This window comes from Amaranthus tricolor, chromosome 6 (genome assembly GCF_026212465.1).
Source record: "Amaranthus tricolor cultivar Red isolate AtriRed21 chromosome 6, ASM2621246v1, whole genome shotgun sequence".
In the NCBI taxonomy this organism is placed as follows: Eukaryota; Viridiplantae; Streptophyta; class Magnoliopsida; order Caryophyllales; family Amaranthaceae; genus Amaranthus; species Amaranthus tricolor.
This window is the reverse complement of record NC_080052.1, coordinates 21,773,442-21,796,185: the sequence shown is the minus strand read 5'-3', so window position 1 is coordinate 21,796,185 and position 22,744 is coordinate 21,773,442. Positions and strand designations below refer to the sequence as shown.

Sequence of the window (22,744 nt, the reverse complement as noted above, 5' to 3'; positions counted from 1 at the left end):
ATTTAGAAACAATTAGTAGAAATAATTTAGCATTCTACCCATATATTGGGTTTTAAAGTCTTTTATTGTGAGAGAAGTCTTCTTATTAATTTAATGGTAAAAAGATATATAACGTCATCAAACAACAATGTATAGAGAGAAGGTTTCAGTGTCAATATCCTTTATAATGATCGTGACTTTTTCTATATAGAAATTTATTTAATTAAAATTATTTTGTATTTGTTCAATTGTTACTCTGTGCTAGATGTCGGATGACAGTTTTATCAATAAATTATTAGATTCCTTTAAAAAAATCTTACCTTTGGATTTACTCTCAATAATCCTAATAAATGTGTTCCCCTAAAATAATATTACTAATAATTATTAATCTAACCTGCTAAAAGTAATATTAATTTAAAAAAATTAGAAAAAAAAATTAGAACTTGTTTTGCTTTTTTCATACTAAGGGCAAAGGTTGATTTATTAAAAAAATAATCTAAAATTAAGATTAATCATAGCAGATAGGTAAAAGATTAAATTATTAATATTATTTTTCTTTACAAGGAAAATAACAAACAATTAAAAATTTTCAGCAATCTTAAACAAACTATTTATAATAATTAAAAAATTAAACATTATAAATAACAATAATAAATTAATTAACTGAAAATCATCAAATATAAATAAATTATAATAATAACAGTATTTAAATAATAAAAAGAAATTAAATATAAATAAATATATGAATAAAATTAAAAAAAATTAAGTCGCACAAAAAGAGTAATTACACATAGATTACGTTGAGTCACATGTTTTGTGCGATTCAGTATATACGTTAGATGCAATAAAAGCATTTCAGTAAAAAACTTATTAAAAGGAAAGACGATACAATAAAAATGATAATAAGATATTAATTCAGCATGTAATAAAAGCTAAAAGTTATTTGTAAAATGATTATGAAGGATTTATAAGTTTTTTGGTTGTGTCGTATGAATGTATTCGTTGAAATTACAAACTCGTAGCTAGCTTTGAGGTAATTAAATGCACGTCTAGTTTGAGTCATTTAATATTTATAGTTTTTTTTAGAATTATCGCTAATAATTATAGCCAACTAGCCTAATTAACTTTAATGGGAGATTCAGATAACGTGTTTGATTTATATTTTACCTTTGACGGGAGATTAGATAACTTGGGAGATTAAAAATTTGTAATCCATTAATTGTTTTAATTAAAATTCAATGGTTTAAAATTAATTAGCTATTTATTTTATTTTCATAATTAAACCTAATAAAATTTAATTTACATGTTAAGTATTTAAAATCTTAAAATCATTCAAAGTTATTTTTACATATCATAATGATTTTTTCGAAAACCAAACGTCGCAATCAACTTTATGAGACACATGCTTCGAATATCCAATCGAAATGACTACTTATTCGCCTATTTTCAAGGCACACTAATAAGATATTTAACGTTTTTATCAATGCTAACAGTTTTATTAAAAACAAACACCCAATCATCCATAAGGGAAACATACTTTGAAATCCCATTTTAAATGAGATACGTATTCACCTATTTTGGAGGCACACAAATTAAAAAGATATTCAAAGATGTATTTACCGGTGCCAACTGTTTTTTCAAAGACGTTGCGGACATCTTTAAGGGGCACGTACTTTGATGATTCGGGTCGAAATGAGATACGTATTCACCTATTTTCGAGACAAACATATCAAATAGATATTTAGCGCAGTTTTTACTAGTGCTAGTAGTTTTTCTTTGAAAAATCAAACATTGTGATCATCTTTTAAGGGCACATACTTTGAAAATTCTATCGAAATGAGATACTTATTTGTTTATTTTCCAAAGTACATAAATCAATAAAAAATTTAACATGGTATTTATTGGAGCTAATATTTTTTTCTACTAACGGGCATCGTGATTGATTTACGCAATTACGCAACACAAATCATAGGAAGGACGATGTGGATTCTTAAGAAGGAAGATTATGATGCAAGAGAGGTTGTTGGTAAGGTGATTTGTCACAAGGTTGGCTTTGGCTTGATAAAGTTGATCAAAGATGGATTGATAACTGGATGCCTTGGAACTCTTGCAACTCTATGATTATGGACTTTGATTTTCTGGTTAGTTAATAATTTTCTATGTCATTCAATGTGCTACAGCCGAGGATTGTTCCTACCCTTATAGGCTATATGTAAACAATACCGCTCCACTTGCAAGCATAAAGTCAACAACTTTGTAGGGGACATAAGCATTAATATAAGAATGTTTGCCTTGAGGTTTTTTTGATAAAGATTCTTCAGACGGAGCCATAAGATTAAGGTTGTATTTTCTTCTTAAGTTCTTCTTCTTCTTCTTCTTTTTCTTCGTCTTAAAGTCATATTATGAAGCAATTATAACTTTTCTATAGTTAATCACAGAATAGGTTCCTCTGTTTTATTTCTTCTCTTAACAACCTTATTTCCTGTACTTTTTTCTTTCTAACCTCCCATGAAGGACAATATTTTATGGAATGATTTGTGTTTTCCGTTTGTGACATCCAAAATAATTGGATTTTTTACCTCTTCAGTTTTTAGTTCCTCTTATTTTAGCAACTTTAGTGTTTCCGAATAAGTATTGCAACATCCTCATCCTAAAGGTTGGAATCATCGATCTCTAGTGCCTTCATTGCAAGACCCCTGTTCTTGAAATTGTCTAATGACAATTATGAGGTGCAACTCACGTGTCTCTAGAGACCAAGCTGAGTTGCTCTATGATTTCTAATACGAATTGGGCAATAACTCAATTATACAAATCAACAACTCACAAGCATGGACCAAGCTAAGTTCCTCTACAAACTCAACTTTCTTTAAGAATTCCCTCAAGTTTGGCTCACAAACTTCTACAATGAAACAAAATCTCTTCTAGACTTGATTCAAGTATATGTTACATTTTCATTTAACAAAACTTAGCCCTTTTAACTTTGTAATAAGACTGTCTATTGAACCTACACTTGAAACATAATCGTCAAGTTCATGCTTCACAACTTCAAAAGCTTGTCGAGACTCTTTTTAGGAACACCTAACAAGTTACAACTTCTTTCTCCGAAATCAATCAGTTATACGTTATTGTAAAAAAAATAACTACAAACTCTTGTTAATGTGTTCCTGATTTGCCATTCTTCAAAACCCAACTGGTCATCATTACATTACAAACAATTATTTTTCTTTTTAAGATTGCATTAAACCATACAAAGATTTTCTTTCATTGATGAAAACATCCACTTAAATATGAGTTTATTTAATAAAATCATAAATGTTGTCTCTCTTTAATAAAAATATTTTTTCACGAATTAAAATTTCCACTTAAATATCGGATATTTTTGATTAAAATAAAACCCTAGCAATACTTAATAGAACCACTACTCATGTGAGTGAGGCAATGTAAACGATTCCAACTTATTTCAGAAAAATCGTCTCATCTAAATACTAGAGTATGAAAAAAAAGTAAAAGGAGAATCTTCGATAATTGAAGATCATAAGATAACTTGGAGCAGAAAATTTCATCTTAATTAAATCCTAAATCAACTACAAAGGTGCCACAACATCAATCTAGAACTTAATTGTTGTTGCCATACACTTTTTTCGTCTATTCCATTAAATTTGTTTCATTTTTATTTTCTTTAAATTTATATTTTTTCGTTAATTCTTATCTACACGTTTAATACATTAGAATGAATTTTGTAAAAAAATAAAGCTTTTAATATAATAATGATCATTAAACTTTTAAGAGATATTCTTACCAAACTTTAAAAATTACATTAATTTTTCATTATAATTACCACATTTAACATCGATTACCAAATAATTTTTTGACTAAATAATTGTTTATTTTCTGCGAGGAAGAAACAAAATAAAAAATGTAAGCGTCCACAGCGACTAAAAGCAGATCAAAAGTGGTCTAATCTCAATTCTGACGCCGGATCAACAAAAATGGTGAGTACATCAGAGATAGTGAAGAAGCTGAATCTTCAAGCTCATGTTGAAGGTGGATTTTTCTGTGAAACTTTCAGGGATCGATCCGTTTTCCTCTCCAAATCACAGCTACCCCCTGAATGTATGTACGTCTTTTGTTTTCTTTTTTTTTTTTATACCTATCTTCTCATAATTATAGTTATAATTTATACATACTAATTTGATTACTAGTTCTGAATACTGATCGGTGACTTTCATGTCCATATAAAATTTTCTAACTGGGTTTTGTGTTAGTTGTTTATTGTTCAATGTCAATTTGCTGGGAAGTTGTTTTTTGTACATTTAGTTGAGATTTAGGATTTATTTTCTGGATTCATGAATATTTGATTGACTTTGTGTCATTCTATTGTGATTAGTATTATGATCTGTATATATTGTCTTATTTTATCATCTGGGTACTTGGTTGTATGCTACAACTATGGAAATTTGACTTGATTGTATGTTCAAGTCATCTGGACTTTGTTTGATTGAATATGTATGTTAGACTATAAAACATATCCAAGAGCCCAACCATCAATTTTAGCTTTTTGTTGAGTACAAATCCCATCCACCCCTTATTTAAAACAGAATATTTTGCGTCCGCTTTGAGGATGGTATGTGTTGCATTCACACTTCTAGCCCAAATCTCATGTAAGAGGGCTTGGGTCTCAACCAGATCTTTTGTATTGAATGCTGTGAGTATGAGATACTTGTAAGCAATATATTAGATAATTTTCTAGAAGTATACTCTATGGTCTAGTCTCTAACAGACAAAACAATCAGATAAACTTTTAAAGAGATGTTTATCATTTTGGACTTTTCTCATACATCTTCTGGAATTCAGGATGAATCAACTTAGGATTTATATTATTGATTCAGGAAGCAAAGATGATTTCCCTAGCTTTTTTAGTGATAGATGTGAGTTGAATTTTTATGCCTCAAATGCTCAACAATTTTGTTTCAAGAATGCAAAGGTTATCTGAAAATTAGAGGGTCCAATGATTAATCATATAGTTTATTTTATGATTAATCATATATTTGAGTTAACCTGTTGTGCGACAGCGGAAGCAAGGTCGATAAACAACAATGAAACAACAAGAAATTCAATGCAAACAATAAGAAAAATGACATAAGAAATTTAACGTGGTTCACTATCAATGTGATAGCTACGTCCACCGGCACCGAGAACAAATAATTTCACTATGATCGCAAAGAATACAAGATGAATTACAATCACGCTCACAAATTACAATGGCTCTCTTGTGATCTCTCTCAATTTGTGAATCATAAATCCCTAGTGCTAACAAAAGGGTGTATTTATAATAAAACCAACTTGAAAGACAGTTTTAGGGTCTAAGTAACCACAAATAACCGACCACAAATAAAGGTATCCGTCCCAAAAGATATTTCCCGTGAAAAGAAACCGCAACTACGCGAGCCGCAGAGTGGAAACAGAAGCAGCTCCGCGCCTCGCGGACTTGAGGCAGAGCCAACTCCGCGCCTCGCGGAGGTCTTCTTCGACCCGTACTCATCTTCTTCCAATGGTGCTAGCAAGTTTGAGTCACCATTAACAACATAACCTTTGTTTCCTGAATCAATAAAGAACCGCAACATATAGTTTATTTTAGCTCCGTTTTCTTACCGGCAATAAATAAATGGTATATGCTGCTATTTCAAGTGTTTGGGGCAAAAACGCGGCATAAAGTGCTCAAAAAACCGCATCATATGAGGTTTTTTCTACTAGTGATTTGTCCATGCTTGATTGGAGCAAAGGTTATGATTATTGGTTTTGGATTTTAATAGACTGTATTAAATAGCTCATCAAATATCTTTAAGTGAAAATACATGATGTTTTGCTATTAAAGAATCAGCCACTTTGTTATCACAAGATTAAGATTGGGTATATCTAATCCGCAAACATCACCTAGGTCATATAATGAATGTTTTTGAGTTTAAAGTCAAAAGTGGAGAAGTTTGTACTTATTTTGGAGAGAATCATAGTAAATGAATTTTTGGATTATCTTCTTTTTGATCTTCTTCTACCTTGTTGTTTTTGTTGTTATATGGGAAGTTCTTGGATGCTTTCTCCAAATCAATTTTCTATATACTGTTTGCATTTGCATTTGTGTAGCAAGTCTTTCAATTTTTAATATTTGATTCCTTTGAGATACTGGCTCAATGCAGACAAAGTTGATCGCCCCGTTAGCACATCAATTTACTTCTTGCTACCATCTGGAAGCGTGTCTAAACTGCACCGGATTCCTTGTTCAGAGACCTGGCACTTCTATTTGGGAGAGCCTATAACGGTAGGTGGCTATTGTTCTTTCCTTATGAGAATACGTTGTACTTTAACCATAATAATCCAATAGCATTAAAAAGTGATACAATTCTCTATTTACTCGAGCGTCTTTACCTCACTAGCTCCAATAACATTACATTACAGATAGTGGAGCTTAATGAGAAAGATGGTAGTGTGAAGTTCACTTATCTTGGTCAAGATTTGATGGGGAATGAGCAAACTCAGTACACAGTTCCCCCTAATGTCTGGTTTGGCTCGTTTCCAACCAAAGATATAAACGTTTCACCAGAAGGACTGGCCACTAAAGCAGTCAGTAGGGATGCTGAGAGCCACTTCTCTCTTGTTGGATGTACATGTGCCCCAGCATTCCAGTTTGAGGACTTTGAATTGGCAAAGCGAAGTGAGCTCATTTCGTATTTCCCCAAGTACAAATCTCTTATCTTGCTCCTTACTTCTGATGACTAAACTTTTGACTATGTTTATGGGCATTGTTGGATGATGTCTTGTACTGTATTATAGTACTCTTTGTTTGTACACCATTTTACAATTTGCACTTACCCTCCGTATTTGTGGTGCACCTATTTTACACATGCTACAAATTCACCGTTCCAGTTTACAATCATGGAAGTCGGTGGGCAAATTACCAAATACCAACCCGTCAGTACAAACTCGAGAATGGATTGACATTATTATAGGTGTTGACGTTTGCATTGCTATAGAATGGTGAAATCATTTTTCCCTTTGGAAAATGGGGGAAATGTTTATGTATGTGAGTGTGTGCAATGGAGATGGAAATCACTTAGACTAATAGGCTTATATGGGTGGTTAGAAAATGGAAAGATACACAAAACACAGGGATTTTATAAGCGAGCTTAGAGGTCAACCAGATACTCGACCCTTGATTATTTCTTCAATGAAGTAATATTTGAGACTGAAAAGCTGTGGAAATCATATGATTTTCAGTCAATTTGATTATTTTAGGGCGTATTGATGGTTTTGGTGTGCGAGATATTGGTGCTTTAGGCTATGCTTTCACATGGAACAGACGAAATCGTTTTGGCTTGTGAGATATTGGGGCTTTAGGCTATGCTTTCACTTGGAACAATAGAGGGGAAGGCAGCAAGTTAATTGAGGAATGTCCGGATCATTTGGTAGTTTTTTTGACTCTTGGTAAGACATTTATTTAGCAGCATGGGTTGAAACACAATATGGGATGAATTGGATCACTATCCTTTGATGGTAGACAAGACAAGACAAGGGGAGCGGGAACTCCAAAGTGCAAAAAGCAAACATACACTACGGTAAAAAAATAAAATAAACACATGTCGGTCTCAAGCCTGGATAAAGGAGGTGGGTTGGCAGTTGGTTAGGGACTACAAACTCATTGTAGGCGTATGAAAAGTTTCCTTAGAGAGATGCAACATCAACACTATCCGTTTATATGTCTATGATAGGACCTAAAACGACATTCAAAATAAACACATTTATATGTCTATCAATCTAAAAAAAAATTATTTAGACAAAGTCAAAATCAAAGTTAGATGTGGGTTCGAATCAAAGTTGTAATCCACATTATTTTTCTCGGATTTCTTATTAATGACACATCTGTTTCAAGATGTTCATTCTCTACGCACTACAAGTTCAACATGTTTATAGTGAAGGAGAGTCTACTAGATATTTGAAGTTATACAATGGGGTGGTAGTGAACCATCAAAAACATGGCTCTATAAACATAACCCAAAACTAACAATGAAACTAACAAGAGTGGTATAGAAAAAATAGAACTACTATCCTAAGTAGGCAATTGATATTCTTCATATCGTTCTTCTTATTTGAGTTTAAAACCGTCTCAATGAAAAAAAATTTCAAAGACTTAGAGCCACATATATTTGTTCAACTCGAGTGATCCCAAAGAAAGTCGGAAGGAGAATTTAGTCGAGAAAGAAAAAGAATGAGAGATCCATCCATACAACTATTTGCAAGAGTCAATCAAAATCAAGGAAATTCATTCGATCTCTTGTTTTTTTTTTCAGATCACCAGCTACTCCTTTTGCCTTTTGAGCCTACAAATACCAAATAAATGACATCAAAATGCATTCACAATACACTACCAAATTTTTTTGGAAAGCAGTGACGTGTGGGAAAAATAATCCATATGTGATCCCATATTAAATAATTAGAAAGAAGTTGACTAACATATAAGTTTGATGGGCTACTACTCCTATTACCAATTGGTTTTAGGATGGAACCTCATAGAGTTCGTAACTTTGTATGCAGTCAACTATCCCTCTTATACGAGTCTTGTCGTATAAAATTACCTCTTTTATTTCTACTTCTGACACTCGCGTCATAAATGGAGGAAGCTCCCTTATGGCCTAATGACATCAAATGAAAAGCAAGTCAATTAAAAAGGACAATAGCATTGTTAACAACAATGGCCCCAGGCTTGAAGACTAGTACATGTACATCCTAAAATTAAAACCAAAACATTTAGGAAAAGAGAAGTACCAGATCTCCTAACAACGCTAAACTATATCCTCTGATAACAAGTAAACCCAAGTAGTTATCACAGTACAAATTATCAACAATTACTCTATCATAGGCACCTTCAAGAACAATATTCCCTGCACAAAAGGAGAAGTGTTAAATTACCCATTATTATCCACATGTAAATTGTCCCACATCGGAAAAAAAGAGAATATGTCACTTTATAAACTTTAAGAGTAACTTATTACAATTAATTGGTTTTAATAGTGAACTTCTTGTGGGTTTGTATGTGGGTTAACTCTTCCCCACCTTATTTGGGTTGCCTAGACCCATTTAAATTCTATCATACTATATTCGGGAATATTGATTTCATTTGAAAATATAGATTTGATTCAAATTTAGTGATTACAAATAAAATATTTTTAAATTTGGATTTGAGTCAAGTCTACTAATGTTTTATAAGTGATTAAAGATGAGAATTTGAGAATAACTTTTCCAATCTTGTCATTCTAAAATTTTTCATTAATGAATTTATAATTGAAATCTACAATGAAACCCTTATTTTCAAACAGAAAATTTATGAGTGATGGGAGTATGAAAAAGACTAAAAAGTATAACTATACTATAGAGGCAATACCATGACGATCAAAGGAACGCAATGTCCCTAATAGCTTTCTACCATCCATCGCCAAGACAAGAATCTTTTCTGCACAAAAATTTTGAGATAAAACTAAATGACTAGATAGCTCTAGGGAACAACTACAATCGAGTAAAATCATGGGAGTCTAATCCCGCTATTTTTAACACACTTTCCAACAACGTTTACGCTTTTTGGAAGTGTGATTAGACATTTGGGCATCTCATTAATTAGATAATTCTATATATAACATTGTATTATCCCAATGTCTTGTAATATTCCTATTAGACGGGGTCAGAGGTTGAATGTGCAACACCTTACCCTTCTAAAAACAAAAAGATTGTTTTGAATTTATAGAATGTACTCATTTTTGGTAGTCATAGAGTTGCAATAAATATATTGATTTAGAGAATAAGACTTGCTCAAAGACATTAAGTAGAATGTTTGGATGATACAAGACATTCAAAATGTTGGAAATACTTCAAAGATCACACGTCATCAAAGTGGATTGTGAACTTGTTTATAATGCTTGTGATTTTGGAAAAGAGTGATCATTATCACGTGTGTATGCAAGTCAACACTCATCACCCATGTGTTTGTGGGTTCAAGCCCACGGATGCCTTGGGATGCGTCCAATACGAGTAGATTTACTAGGTGATTATGTAACGAACTCTACGACCTAACACAAAAAACTAAGGAGCTATGATTCAAGAAGAGAAGTAAAAATCCAATTTAGTTGATTGCCACAAACATCATTACTTGGCAGCAATTAGAACAAAACTTGGTTTGAAATCAAAATTGAGACAAAGAACACCGAAAAAGATGATGCTAAACAGTCTTCCTTTTATTTTAATAGTATATTTGGATAACAATTTTACAGTATATTACAGATTTACAGTATATTTTTAAACTATTTAAATCCACTCCCTTCCATTTTGTTATCGAAATAAAGGAATCCCTTCTTTTTTTTCCCACCAAATTTTTTTTTCTTTATTTTCCTCCAATTCCTTCCATCCAAACACACCCTTATACTATTATTATAGTAATGATCACGCTAACGACTGGCCATACTTGAACAGCAGAACAAAGATATTCTCCACTACATTTAATGTAATGATCCAGCAATCTGAATCAACAATACATTATCACAAATTGTATCAAAAACCAACAATTAAAAGAGAAATCGGCTCTTTAGGTATAAATTTATTTCTAATCAACAGTGATCAAAATCTCACTAATCAAACAGTAAAAATTAACCCAAGAACCCCAGAAAACCCATCAAATTCGCCCTAATCAACAGTAAAATATCATAATAACGTTTTTGAACTTCAAGAAAATCACAAAAAAGAATCAATAAGAATGATTAAAACAGAGCGTGAGAAAGAGGAATATTACTGTCAAGAAAGGCAGGAATTGAAGAAAGAAAAAGATCTTCAGGACGAATACTCGTCGAATTCCAATACATTGAATTAAAGAATTCAATGATTTCTTCAAATTCTTGGGAAAAACACAAAAAATTATACCAAATAAATTCTCAATTCAAGCCGAATCTTCAATGGCATTGACAAAAGGAATCTCCCAAATTATAGCAAAATCCAAGGACGTAGGGTCAGGGTATCTCAATGGAGTTTGGAAATTGGGTATAGCAGAATCGTGGTCCCTATATATATATCCAACCAGAAAATTCTACTATCTTAAATTTGGGTAGATGGTGCTGTTTTATAGGACTTTGACCCTTATTGAGAAGGTAATATATAACCGTTTTAAAAGTCTGTTGTATTCGTTACAACTTTCACGACCAAAAATTACCCGTGCGAGACAACTTTAAAATAAGAAGTGTATTATTTTGATTTTTCTTATAAATTTGTTTTGATTGGCTAATAAGGGAGCGTTTGGTTGGGGTATTAATCAAAGGGAAAGGGAATAGAAATACCCCATTCCCTTTGTTATTGTTTGGTTCTCAGTTTCAATCATTCCCTTTCCCCATTTTAGTTTTGGGTTTACCCTAAACTAGTATACCCTGATTCTCCACCCCCGTCACTTTCCCATTCCATTCCCCCTTCATTCATCACCCTCTCCTCTCAAACCCTACCTACGCTGTCGCTGCGCCTCCTCCCTCAAGTTCTCGTCTCTTCCTCACGCGTCCTTCCTCAAGTTGCTGCGCCTGCTGCCATTGTTCGTAGCATTGTACGTAGCATTCTTCTTCTCAATCTCGATTTTGCTGCCGCCATTGTTAAATGTAAGTTATTCTTGCTGATTTGAATCTCTTTTCTCTTCACTCTTTTTCCTACTTTCTGCTGCTTTTTTGATGGATTGGAATTCATATTCGTGTTCTTGCTGAATCTCTGTTCTACCGCCATTGACGAAAGCCTGCGTTTTCAATTCTTGTTGTAATTTCGGTTCTGTTGCGTTCTTGTTCTACCGCCATTGTTCTTGTTGTTTTTATGAGTTATACTAGCATTTGAAGTGTTGAATTGTTCCTAATCTCTGAGTCAAATGTAATTTCTGTTCGAGTGAATGAACTTGCATCGAAGATTTCTGTTCCTAATCTCTGGATTTCTGGGATGAATTGGATTTCTGGGTTGTTCTACATAGTTTTGTTGTTCTACATAGTTAAGTTGGATTAATTGTAATTGAGTTCAAGTTTTCTACATAGTTTTGTTGCTTGATTGTATTTTGATGGGTAAATATCGTCTTTTCGCCTTTTCTGGGTTGTTCTACATAGTTCTTATTGATGTTCATTTGTACAGAAAATGACTAGCATTGGTACTTCTTTGAAAAGGAAGAGAAATTGGGACTGTATTCGGTTCATAATTACTATGATTAATTGTGTTGTGTTGCTACATTTGATGTTGTACTCGATGAGAAAAACTATATACGATTCCCATTGTCTTAAGCTTGATAAAAAAACTAGGAGAAAAATGAGATTACACAACTTGAATAGAATGATTAGAGAAAGTGACACTTTGTGTAGGAACCATCTTCGTATAAATTGATACACATTTGGTGTATATTTAGAGATGGTTAGAGATATTGGTGGATTAAATGAAACAAGAAACACATGTTTGGAAGAGATGGTTGCGGGTTTCTTATACACATTAGCTCACCATAAGAAAAATAGAATGATGGGTGCACATTTTTATAGAAGTGGTGAAACTATTAGTAGACAATTTCATGCTTGTTTGTTAGCAATCTTAAAGTTACATGCTATTCTTCTTAAGAAACCAACACCAATACAAGAGAATTGCAACAATGAAAGATGGAAATATTTCAAGGTAAATAAAAACCAACACTTTAATTTGAGATAAAATATAGAGACTATTACATAATTTAAAGTGATATTGTTTGTTGTGTAGAACTCATTAGGTGCCCTTGATGGTACAATGATTCTAGTGAATGTTCCTTATGATGATCGATCCAAATATCGGACTAGAAAAGGTACCCTTGCTATGAATGTATTAGGAGTATGTTCACCCGAGATGGAGCTTATATATGTCTTACCTGGTTGGGAGGGGTCGGTACACAATGGTCGAATTCTTCGAGATGCTATTTTTAGGCCTAATGGGTTAAAAGTTCCAAAAGGTAATTTGATTGACGTAATAGATTTTATTTGAGATTAACTTAGTAAGAGAGTAATATTTTTTTTTTATTTGTCAAGGTTGTTATTATCTATGTGATGGAGGATATACTAATGGAGAAGGATTCCTTGCACCATATAGAGAGCATCTTTATCATCTTAGAGAATGGAATAATGGCCCTCGACAACCTCAAACCGTCGAAGAATATTTCAACTTAAGGCATGCAAAAGCTAGAAATGTGATTGAGAGATGCTTTGGGTTACTCAAGGGAAGATGGGAGATTCTTAGAAGTCCTTCTTGGTTTAGTTTACAAACACATGGTCGAATTGTACTTGCTTGTGCCTTATTACATAATTTGGTAAAGAGATACATGCTTGCAGAATTTGATGATGAAGACTTGTTTGAGGAAAATGATAGTGATGATAATGATGGTGATGATAATGAGGAAGATGATGTGGAGTACATAACCTCCATTGCTGTAACTGATCCATGGACGAATTTTCGAAATATAATGGCCTAATATATGTTCAATGATTGGAGGGCTACACACCGCAGACTTACTTTGTGATGTTATTCCTTTTTATTTAAAAAAAATTGTTTCTTGTATTTGAACTTGAGACTTGTATGTTTATTTCATGCTTGATTTTTTTTTTACTTGTATTGTACTTGAGGATAATTTCCTTTGTTTACTTGTATTGAATATTTCTTGGTTAATTTCATTTTTATATACATGCACTTTTGTTTTTACTATGATCAATATGGTTCAAATGTTATAGAGGATGGATGAAAGTAGTGCAAGTGGAGGTGGAAGGGGAAAAAACAAACGATTTTGGACTGCTCAAGAAAATAAAGTTCTTGTAGAAGCATTGTCAGAGCTAGCTGTGGATCCTCACTGGAGGTATGATAATGGATTCAGAAGCGGCTACATGGTTCGCTTAGAGGAGATCATAGATAAGGCTCTTCCTGGTTGTGGTTGGAAGGCTCTGCCACACATTGATTCTCGACTTAAGACACTTGTAGCCAAGTTTAGGGCTATTTCTGAAATGTTAAATACAAGTGGATTCGTTTGGGATGATGAAAAAAATGGTTTTTGTGGACCGGGCTGTTTATGACGAGTTTTGCAAGGTATGACAACCTTTGTAAGGTCATTTTAATTATGTTTGAGATTGTTTGATGATGTTGTACATTTGATCATTTTGAGCATTTTTTTTTAGAATCATCCGAATTGCAAAAACTTGTTTGGAGTTTCATTTTCGCACTTTCATGAACTCATGAATGTTTATGGCAAGGATTATGCTACTGGAAAACCAGTTGAAGCAATCAAGAATTTGCAAAATGTTGCCCCTCCACAGGTGACACTTGATTCAAGTGATGATGAGGGAATTGCTGCTAGTGGTAATGCCACTCAAACTGTTACTTCTCCTCCTGCAAAAAATATGAAGACTGAAAAAACTTCTAAAAGAAGTAAGAGAGGAAATGGTGGTGAAGGTAGTTCTAATGAATTGGCTAGCTTACAAGCATTCATGAAAGACATGAATGTTCATCTTTCTACTATGGCAAATGTGATGGCCCGCACTGATGATCGTGAGCAAAAAATAGTTTAAAAGACTGAGCAAGTGCTAGAGGAACTACTCTCTTTCAATTTAGAAGGTGTAACTCCTAACCAAGTTTTTGAAGTGGCTAGCATTCTAACCGCACAACCAAACAAGCTCCTGATATTTTCAAAGTATCCCGACGCTTTGAAACGTGCTTATGTTAAGAGTTTTCTTGGAGGAAATAGTTTTGCTTAGATCTTATGTTGTGGTTGCATGAATGCTTTTGAAAGGACTAGAACACTTCTGGTATGTATTTTGATCTACAAACAAGTGATTATTTGTAATCAATCGAGCTAGAAAGATATTATTTAGAGTTATATTTTTTTAAAAAATAAGTTTTTCAAGTTTAACATATAACTAGTTATTTTTGGAAAAAATATAAAATAATTTTAAAAAACTCATAATTTGATTCCTTAACTTGAACCAAACAGTCACAAAGGGAATCAATGAGCAGTTCATTCCGTTTCCTGAACACAACCAAACGACTACGCTAAATTAGGGGAATCCATTCCTTTCTCCTTCATTCCCTTTCCTCATTCCATTCCGATTCCCTTGTGCGAACCAAACGCCCCCTAAATATATATAGTTAATAGTTGGGATTACAAATTGTTGTGAGATACGGTCTCTCCAAGAGATGCATTAGATTTATGGACTAAAAACTCAATTAATACAAATTAAAGAGAAAATAAATGAGCTTCTAGTTTTAAGGTCGTCTCTTTAAGAGTCGGTTTCTCACAAGAATAGCTGTTTGGGATTATGGGTGAAAATTTGGTTTTCGATTTGTTTTTCTCAAAAAACTAAATCAAACCAAAATTATTTCTGATTTCATTTTTCAAACTAAATCAAATTAATTCGTTTTAGTTTTTTAATCCAATCCAAACCAAATTTCCACCTTAAAATAAATCTAAACTGCAAATATATCGAAATTTAATTACCAAAATTGTAAAATAAAAATATTTAAAATCATTGGTGCGACAATGGGAATAACAATGTAATTTTAATTATTGAATTAAGGTTTATTATTATTATTATTATTATAAAAATGCTTACATCGTTTTTGTTAGTATCGCTAATTAAAAACTTCTAATATCAAGTTGCACACTCAATAAGTAGTTTAGCTCAATGTTAAAGTGAGCTTCTATTTTAATTCGGTTCAGAATTTTAGTTTTTTGTATGCTCAAACCTTATCTAAACCAAAATATTTCGGTTTTGAAAATTCCAATTCAAAACAAATCAAATTATAAAAAGTCTAGACCATATTTCTTATTCGGTTTTGATTTTTATCTGAATACATTTCACCCATATTGGGATGTGTCACGTGTAATTGGTTTATATAATAGTTTGTGTTAATTTTCTCATATTTATTTCTAATCAATTCCAAACTCAATTATTTATTTTTTTTGATCTAAACTCAGATTCAGACTTTTATAGTCTAACAATTTGCATTCGGGTCAAACTCAACATGTCTTTTAGGTCTAGGGTTTTAAATGAGTCCTTAATGTTATCTAAATAAGTCTTAACCTAAAATTGATATACTTTATTGTTTTTTTATTTATTTTATTTATTTATTTATTTTTATTTACATTTTTAAGGTTTAATTATGTCTAAAATGCAAATGTGAGTTGTATATAAGTCCAAAACAGGTTGGGCCTTGGGAGAATTTAGAACGTGTTTAGATCGAGTCTAAGTTTGAAAATCCTAGACCCATTTAATATTTTTTTGAACTTAAATTCAAACTCAACCTCGAATCCAAACTCAAACCTTTGGTATTAAAAATTAGATTCATACTCTAAAATTAAGGTGAAGTCTGAGGCGTGTCCAATAATATCTTAAATCCATGACCATTCTTATCTCAAAATAATGCCCCAAATTTAAATTTCTCACAATATCATCTTTGCATAATCAATTTGTGTGTTGAAAATAAAAAATAAAACTCTTGAGTAGGGAAGAAAGTTAGTCATGTTCATAAGTACAATTTCAAGGTATAATATTCAACATATTAGATCTTGTAAGTTTAATATTATGAAAAGTGTATTCCTATAAATTATGGAGTAATGTTTTGTTTTCCTATTTAATGAAGGGCTTTAGTTATCTTACCATTTAATATTAAATGGTTAAAATGATAATGAAAGTTTAGTTAATTTTGGTATAAAAATCTCATAACAAGTTTAATGCTCATGTTTGATACGCTTTAATCATTTTTTTTCTATGTAAAATTCATTCTAATGCATTTTCATTCAAAAGTGTCGGGCAATATTAAAAATCTATAAACAAAAACTTTTTTATAATAAAAATTTCATCATCATGAAAATGACATAATATATATTTATAAAAAATTTACACTACTAATCATTCTCATTGCCACCGTCAAATATCAATAATCAAAACAAATCATTAGAATTTAATATTTGTGATGTGATTGACAAAGACAAGGCCCTAGTAAAGAGTTTCATGGAAGAAATATAATAATAATTGATTGCATTTTGCATAATATTGGAATCTTCAATACAAATAATGTTGATGAACACCTTATTGGCTCTTAGCATATAAACAACAATCTTCATGGTCAATGATGCTTCAAAATGGAGATGACATGACCATTTTTCATCTCAGCATAAGAATGGGAACTAAAAAACCTTAGTTGGCATATTCTTTAGGTCTTTTGGCATATGGTTTCTTTGTACTGAAAATCAATGAGATACACAAGAATCGATCAGTTCTATTGAATTTGCAACACTTGTTATAAAAAACTCTCACATTAAAAAAACAAATATTGCAAATTTAATAGAACAGATGAATATTGAGTTATGCTCAAATTTCTAGTACAATATCTGCAAGAAAGGAAAATAAGAGTTATAATCAATCATTATAATATCCATCTTGAAACATGTGTTTTCAACAATAGTTTTTTTATTTACTCAAACTAACTTTGAACAATAGATCTTGTATGAGATCGTCTCACTATGAAATGAGTCCTTCAAAAAGTCTATATAATGTTTTTTAGAAAAAAATAATTAAGTAAATGAAAAACGATTTTTTTTCATTTTTTTGTTTCATCATCCCATATTATGCTGACTCACAATGAGACAATCTTAAGAATTTGTCAACTTTTAAATAGTTAAATTTGATAATGCTATCAAAAAATTAAAATACATTTTTGAGAGGTTGTGTTGCACAAAACTTTCTAGATGATAAACTATACAATTCATTTACGATTAGAATTATATAAGATTGTGTTTGATAACATGTGTTTCATTTTAAATTTGAGAATGACAAGGTTTGACAAGTTATTTTCAAATTTGCAATTTTAACTATTTTTAATCCAAATTAAAAAAAAATTTATTAGTCAAATACTAAATTTGATCAAATTCTAGATTTCAAAATGAAAGCATAATTCTCAAACGTAGCATAAATATAATTTTAGGCCTTTTGTACAAAATATTATCGTTAATTACTAAACTTTTCATAACGGTAGGTGGATCGGACATGAATAAAGTTATGTTTGAAAATGTGTAATTCATTTTATAAAATAATAAATGAAAAATTTGAGAATAACAAGGTTTAGAATATTATTCTCAAATTCTCAATTCTAACTAACAATAAATAATGGTGAAATCGACTCAAATTTAAATTTTAGCTTTTTTATGTACCAAACACTAAATTTGAGTTAATTAATTTAAAACTTATAAATAAAATTATCATTTTTAAATATACGAGATTAATGTATAATATAGGATTATTTACTTACATTCAGTATCAGTTTTGTCCCATTTGATAGTGTTATTTCCTTGAGTGTCAAAATCATCATCTTCTTCATAGTTGCTGATGCTTCCTATTTGTCCACTTCCCAAGTATTTCTTCCCTCTTTTCATTGTTGGGCATGATGAATTATGGGGATATATCTTCTTCCTTATTAATGCTCTCAACATCTATTTCATACATACAACATTAAGGATTATGAATTGTCTTAAACACCATTCAACTAATTTAATTTATTTTACCAAAATAAATTTAATTTAATGGTACTGAGATTTGTAGTTTTTTTGATATCGGAGTACAACGAATTATATATTATATAATATATACTAAAATGACTTGAGATTTATTTTCCATTGCTAATATATTTTTGATAAGATTTTTGGCAAATTGTAGCTAAAAACTTATATGTATTCCAAGTTTTCTTCACTAATAAATAGGTAGTAGGATCAAGCGAAAGAACTAAAACTGTGAAAATTGAAACTCAATTTAAGGATATATATATTTAGCTAAGCATATTTAGTTTAAAAGGGTTTCGTTTTTATGAGCTATAATATTTTTATTTTATTTTATAGGAATTATAAAAAAAAATATTGCAGCTCAGGCAACCCCTTTTAGCTAAACATGCACCCTATTTTTATAAAATATGTACATTCTAAAATTATTTTTCAAGTATTTATTATTGTAATATGTTTTTACATGAGACTTGGGTTTTATTTGTTGGTAAAGTAAGTATATTTTTACCAAATGAGATTCTCAATTCGATTTTCTTTAATTTTTTCATAATCTCAACCTACCTTCCAATCTTATAAATAAAAGTTTTTATGTGATTAGAAAACTACTAATTCATTAAACCTACTAATTAGTTAATTGACTATGTAAAATGTATCTAATATAGAAAATGAAAATCCTTTTAAGATTTTTTTATGGTGAAATGACATATATTGACCCAAGTTATAATTGTTTACAAAAATAAAAAACAAAAATATTTTAAAAATAGTTTTAAGAAATTAATGTAAACCAATTAACAAATTTTTTTTTTTTATGAAAGACTCTTTGAGATTTATTTCATAGTAAGACGGTTTCATACAAGACGAGCCGAATGAAAATTGATAGTTAGGTAGTCACAATAATAATTACCTTGCTCAATCTTGTCTTAGGAAGTCCCGAATTAGTTGGATATCTAAGACTATATGTTGGTCTTAACCCATCAATTGATCCACAAATAAACATCTTCTTAAGTAGAAAAGACAATGATTTCTTATTTACCATTGCTTTATTACCATAGTTTTCCGAGTAAATCTTATCTTTAGCTTTGTTGTTTGGCACAATTGTGCTAAATTGTTGTTGATGATCATCATCCCATTCTTCTTCTTCTTTCTCCTCCTTAATCGACGTCGATTCTTCTTCTTCCTCCTCCTTAATCGACGTTGAAGATTGAGTATTTGAGGACATTAATGCATTTAGCTCCTTTTGAAGCTCTTTAACCTCTTCTAATGTGAAGTCTAATATGGGATTTTGAGATGGAAGAGATTTTACATTTTGCTCATCTTTTATATTATCCTCTTTTATTGGTTTTATAAAGAGAGTCCCAATTGAAAGGAACCCTTGTGGCCAATCACTGAACTCCTCTTTCTCAGCTCCAATTTGTGCTGTTTGATCTACATTCATAAATTATCTTAATTTCTTAGTAAGAATATTAAAAAAAAATTATGGGCCTATTTGGTTGTTAATACTAATGGCTCGTTTGATTGTTGGTACTAAACGATGATAATAAGAATGACTTATAAAGTTTTATGAAATGCATGTACCATGTTATTCCACGGTTTAATGAAGAATATGAGATAAAAATAGACTGAGCATGACTATCAAACTTATCAACAAATTTTTTTTCAAAAAATACATTAATTAACTTTACATTATGATTACACCGTTTAATATTGATCAAATGCCCCTAAATCTAAATAATCAAGTAATAGGAATTTCTTCGAAGGATTAAACCATACAATAAAGAAGTATATGGGATCACCTTGATCCTCCATTGAAGAAAGAGGAAAAAGGGTAGTACATTAATACTCCTATATAAGAAAGAAAAAAACTCACTTCTATTAGTTGCATATATGTTTGTATTGTTGCTACTTTGTCTCCCATTGAGCTTGTTGTTCACCCAGCTTAATAACTGCAGAAATACGTTATCTTCAGATGAATCTATACAAAAGAATTTTTAAAAAAACAAATATACATCAAAGGGTTGGGTTCTATGGGTGTTTTTGGGTTATTTTTGACTTGTTGGTTGATAAAAAACTAAACAAGTGTTTGATAATGACTTTTCAACCATTTGAGATGCTGGCTTTTAAAACAAAATATAAAAAAATTGCTCGGGTTGAGTTTTTTCGTTAGCTTTCAGCAATTATATTTAACTTTACTAAACATGTTTTAAACAATTGACTTGTTTAGTCAACCTAAAAGCCAATAAAAAATTTACTTCATTACAACAACTGAATGTTAGAGTATATAACATATCCTTGAGCCTCAACCTTCAACTTGAGTTTTTGGATGAGTTGATTCCTTAACATGATATCAAAAGCCAACGTGACAAGAGGTCACGGATTTGACTTTCAACCACTCCTCATGTAAGTGGAATATTTAGCTTTTGGTTGAGTTGGTTTCTTAACACTAAAAAACCAACAAATATTAACCAACAACCAACGATCATTTACCAAACGCCTTCATAATTTTTTTCAATAGATATGGTAGCTGAGTGTACATGATCGGATCATAGCGTGACAAATGATTAGGTAAAAGTTAATAATAAGAGTAGGTAGTATGACATACCTTCATTAGGATAAAAGAATGAATGAACAAAAAGTAGAAGCTGAATTGTAGGAGTTGGGCTTATAGAAACTAAGTGATCGATAACACTTGAGTTTCGTAAGCAAATGGAAAAAAGTAGGACAATGTTATATAGATGTGAGCTTCATCACAAATTCCTCAGCCAAATCACTACTTGCTTATTTGGTTCAAGTTCCTAAGTGCTAGTGTGCTACATTTTGTCGCTTTCCACCTTATTATTTCTTCTTTTCCCTTTTCTTTATTCTTTTGTCGCTCTAGGACATTAGTAAAGAAAAAAATAAATAATGAAAAGAGATAATGAATTATGTGTTAAAATAAAAAAAGTATCAGAATATTACATGCATTAATGACATTAAAAGAAAGTGGTGGTCATTGTCCAAATATGAAAATAAAAAATAAGAGGAACAATTTAAAACAAAAAATAATGCTAAACGAGACGGATGGAGGGAGTATACTATTTTACAAGTATATGTTGTGAGAATATATATACCAAGAAAAAGAAGTTAAGAATGGTATTTTATGAAAAAATAAGAGAAATTTATGTAAATGAAATAAAAAGATAAATTAAAATGAATTAAAAAAATTAAAAAGAACGTAAATCATGACTAAAAATAAAAATGTAAAAAATCTTATGAAATAAATCAAAATAAAAGATACACATAGTACAACTCTTGAGACCACTAGACCACTTTTTATTTTCAAATACAACTAATTTATACAACTAATCTCCAAGTATCCATTATTATTCCAAAAAAAAAAAAAATCTCCAAGTATCCGTAAACTAAAATAATTCTTACTCCATATATTGGAGTAAATTTCTTATTATAATTCGAAGTTATATTCATCTTTTTTTCGATCGAAACAACAATTTTTTTTGTAAGTGGCACTTTGTTTTTTAAAAATTAAAGCAAATAAAACGGTATATATTTTTGGTTTCTCACGTTCTGCATATTTTTTTAGAACCAACACATGAAGTCCTTTTTTCAACAAAATAACGCAAAAGACCTTCAAAATACGAAAATATGTCACTATTTTGATATCTTATGTTTGGTTCACCGAACATCCGACGCAAAAGGCATTTTACTTTTATTATATCTTATGTTTGGTTCACGTGAAATTATATTATATTACATCTATTAACTTTTTTTTTCTAATTTACTCTTTTAAATATAATATGTTCACAATTTACTGTTAACAGGTTATGTACTTTGACTTAAACCTCTTTAAAGACCTGATTAGGGATAGAGGTAGTTAGAGACATCTTATTCATGTCTTACACTAATGACACTCTCGTTTACCTGTTGGTGTTCGTATTCGTATCCTTTGACTTATCATACTTTTACTCGTTTTTTAACTAGTTTTTATTTTAGTTATATGTTTTTATCAATGTTTTACTTTATCAATGAACACAAACAATGAACGATGTACAATAAACACGAACAATGAACGATGTACAATGAACAATGAACAATGAACGATGACAATGAACACGAACAATGAACGATGTACAATGAACAATGAACAATGACCAATGAACAATGAAAAATAAA

General features: G+C 30.9%; 4 protein-coding genes across 7 annotated transcripts; 2 read left to right on the top strand and 2 right to left on the bottom strand.

The window, feature by feature from the left end:
• Window positions 1-1,959: 1,959 nt before the first annotated feature.
• LOC130815678 (uncharacterized) lies at window positions 1,960-6,845 on the top strand. The gene is made up of 5 exons (XM_057682165.1): window positions 1,960-2,010; window positions 2,126-2,191; window positions 3,861-4,092; window positions 6,174-6,295; window positions 6,433-6,845. Exons 1-5 carry the CDS (start codon window positions 1,960-1,962, stop codon window positions 6,751-6,753), a joined length of 792 nt encoding a protein of 263 aa, XP_057538148.1. The 3' UTR covers window positions 6,754-6,845.
• A 1,029-nt stretch (window positions 6,846-7,874) lies between these two features.
• LOC130814937 (sm-like protein LSM1B) lies at window positions 7,875-11,280 on the bottom strand. Of its 3 annotated transcripts, none has more exons than XM_057681226.1 (5): window positions 10,808-11,280; window positions 9,413-9,476; window positions 8,797-8,912; window positions 8,607-8,663; window positions 7,875-8,351 (listed from the first exon to the last, which is right to left on the bottom strand). In XM_057681226.1, the coding sequence occupies exons 2-5, from the start codon at window positions 9,459-9,461 to the stop codon at window positions 8,274-8,276; spliced, it is 300 nt and encodes a 99-aa protein (XP_057537209.1). In that variant the 5' UTR covers window positions 9,462-9,476; window positions 10,808-11,280; the 3' UTR covers window positions 7,875-8,273. The 3 variants fall into 3 exon arrangements, with proteins under 3 accessions (XP_057537209.1, XP_057537208.1, XP_057537207.1); XM_057681225.1 differs by having other exon boundaries at window positions 9,413-9,481; window positions 10,808-11,278; XM_057681224.1 differs by lacking the exon at window positions 10,808-11,280 and having other exon boundaries at window positions 9,413-10,282.
• Window positions 11,281-11,439: 159 nt separating this feature from the next.
• LOC130814938 (protein ALP1-like) lies at window positions 11,440-15,050 on the top strand. The gene is made up of 3 exons (XM_057681229.1): window positions 11,440-11,651; window positions 12,769-12,994; window positions 13,071-15,050. Exons 2-3 carry the CDS (start codon window positions 12,796-12,798, stop codon window positions 13,508-13,510), a joined length of 639 nt encoding a protein of 212 aa, XP_057537212.1. The 5' UTR covers window positions 11,440-11,651; window positions 12,769-12,795; the 3' UTR covers window positions 13,511-15,050.
• A 1,878-nt stretch (window positions 15,051-16,928) lies between these two features.
• LOC130815859 (protein DEEPER ROOTING 1-like) lies at window positions 16,929-21,448 on the bottom strand. Of its 2 annotated transcripts, none has more exons than XM_057682366.1 (5): window positions 21,177-21,444; window positions 20,445-20,520; window positions 19,482-20,002; window positions 18,334-18,514; window positions 16,929-17,416 (listed from the first exon to the last, which is right to left on the bottom strand). In XM_057682366.1, the coding sequence occupies exons 1-5, from the start codon at window positions 21,180-21,182 to the stop codon at window positions 17,397-17,399; spliced, it is 804 nt and encodes a 267-aa protein (XP_057538349.1). In that variant the 5' UTR covers window positions 21,183-21,444; the 3' UTR covers window positions 16,929-17,396. The 2 variants fall into 2 exon arrangements, with proteins under 2 accessions (XP_057538349.1, XP_057538348.1); XM_057682365.1 differs by having other exon boundaries at window positions 16,930-17,268; window positions 21,177-21,448.
• Between the last annotated feature and the right edge of the window lie 1,296 nt (window positions 21,449-22,744).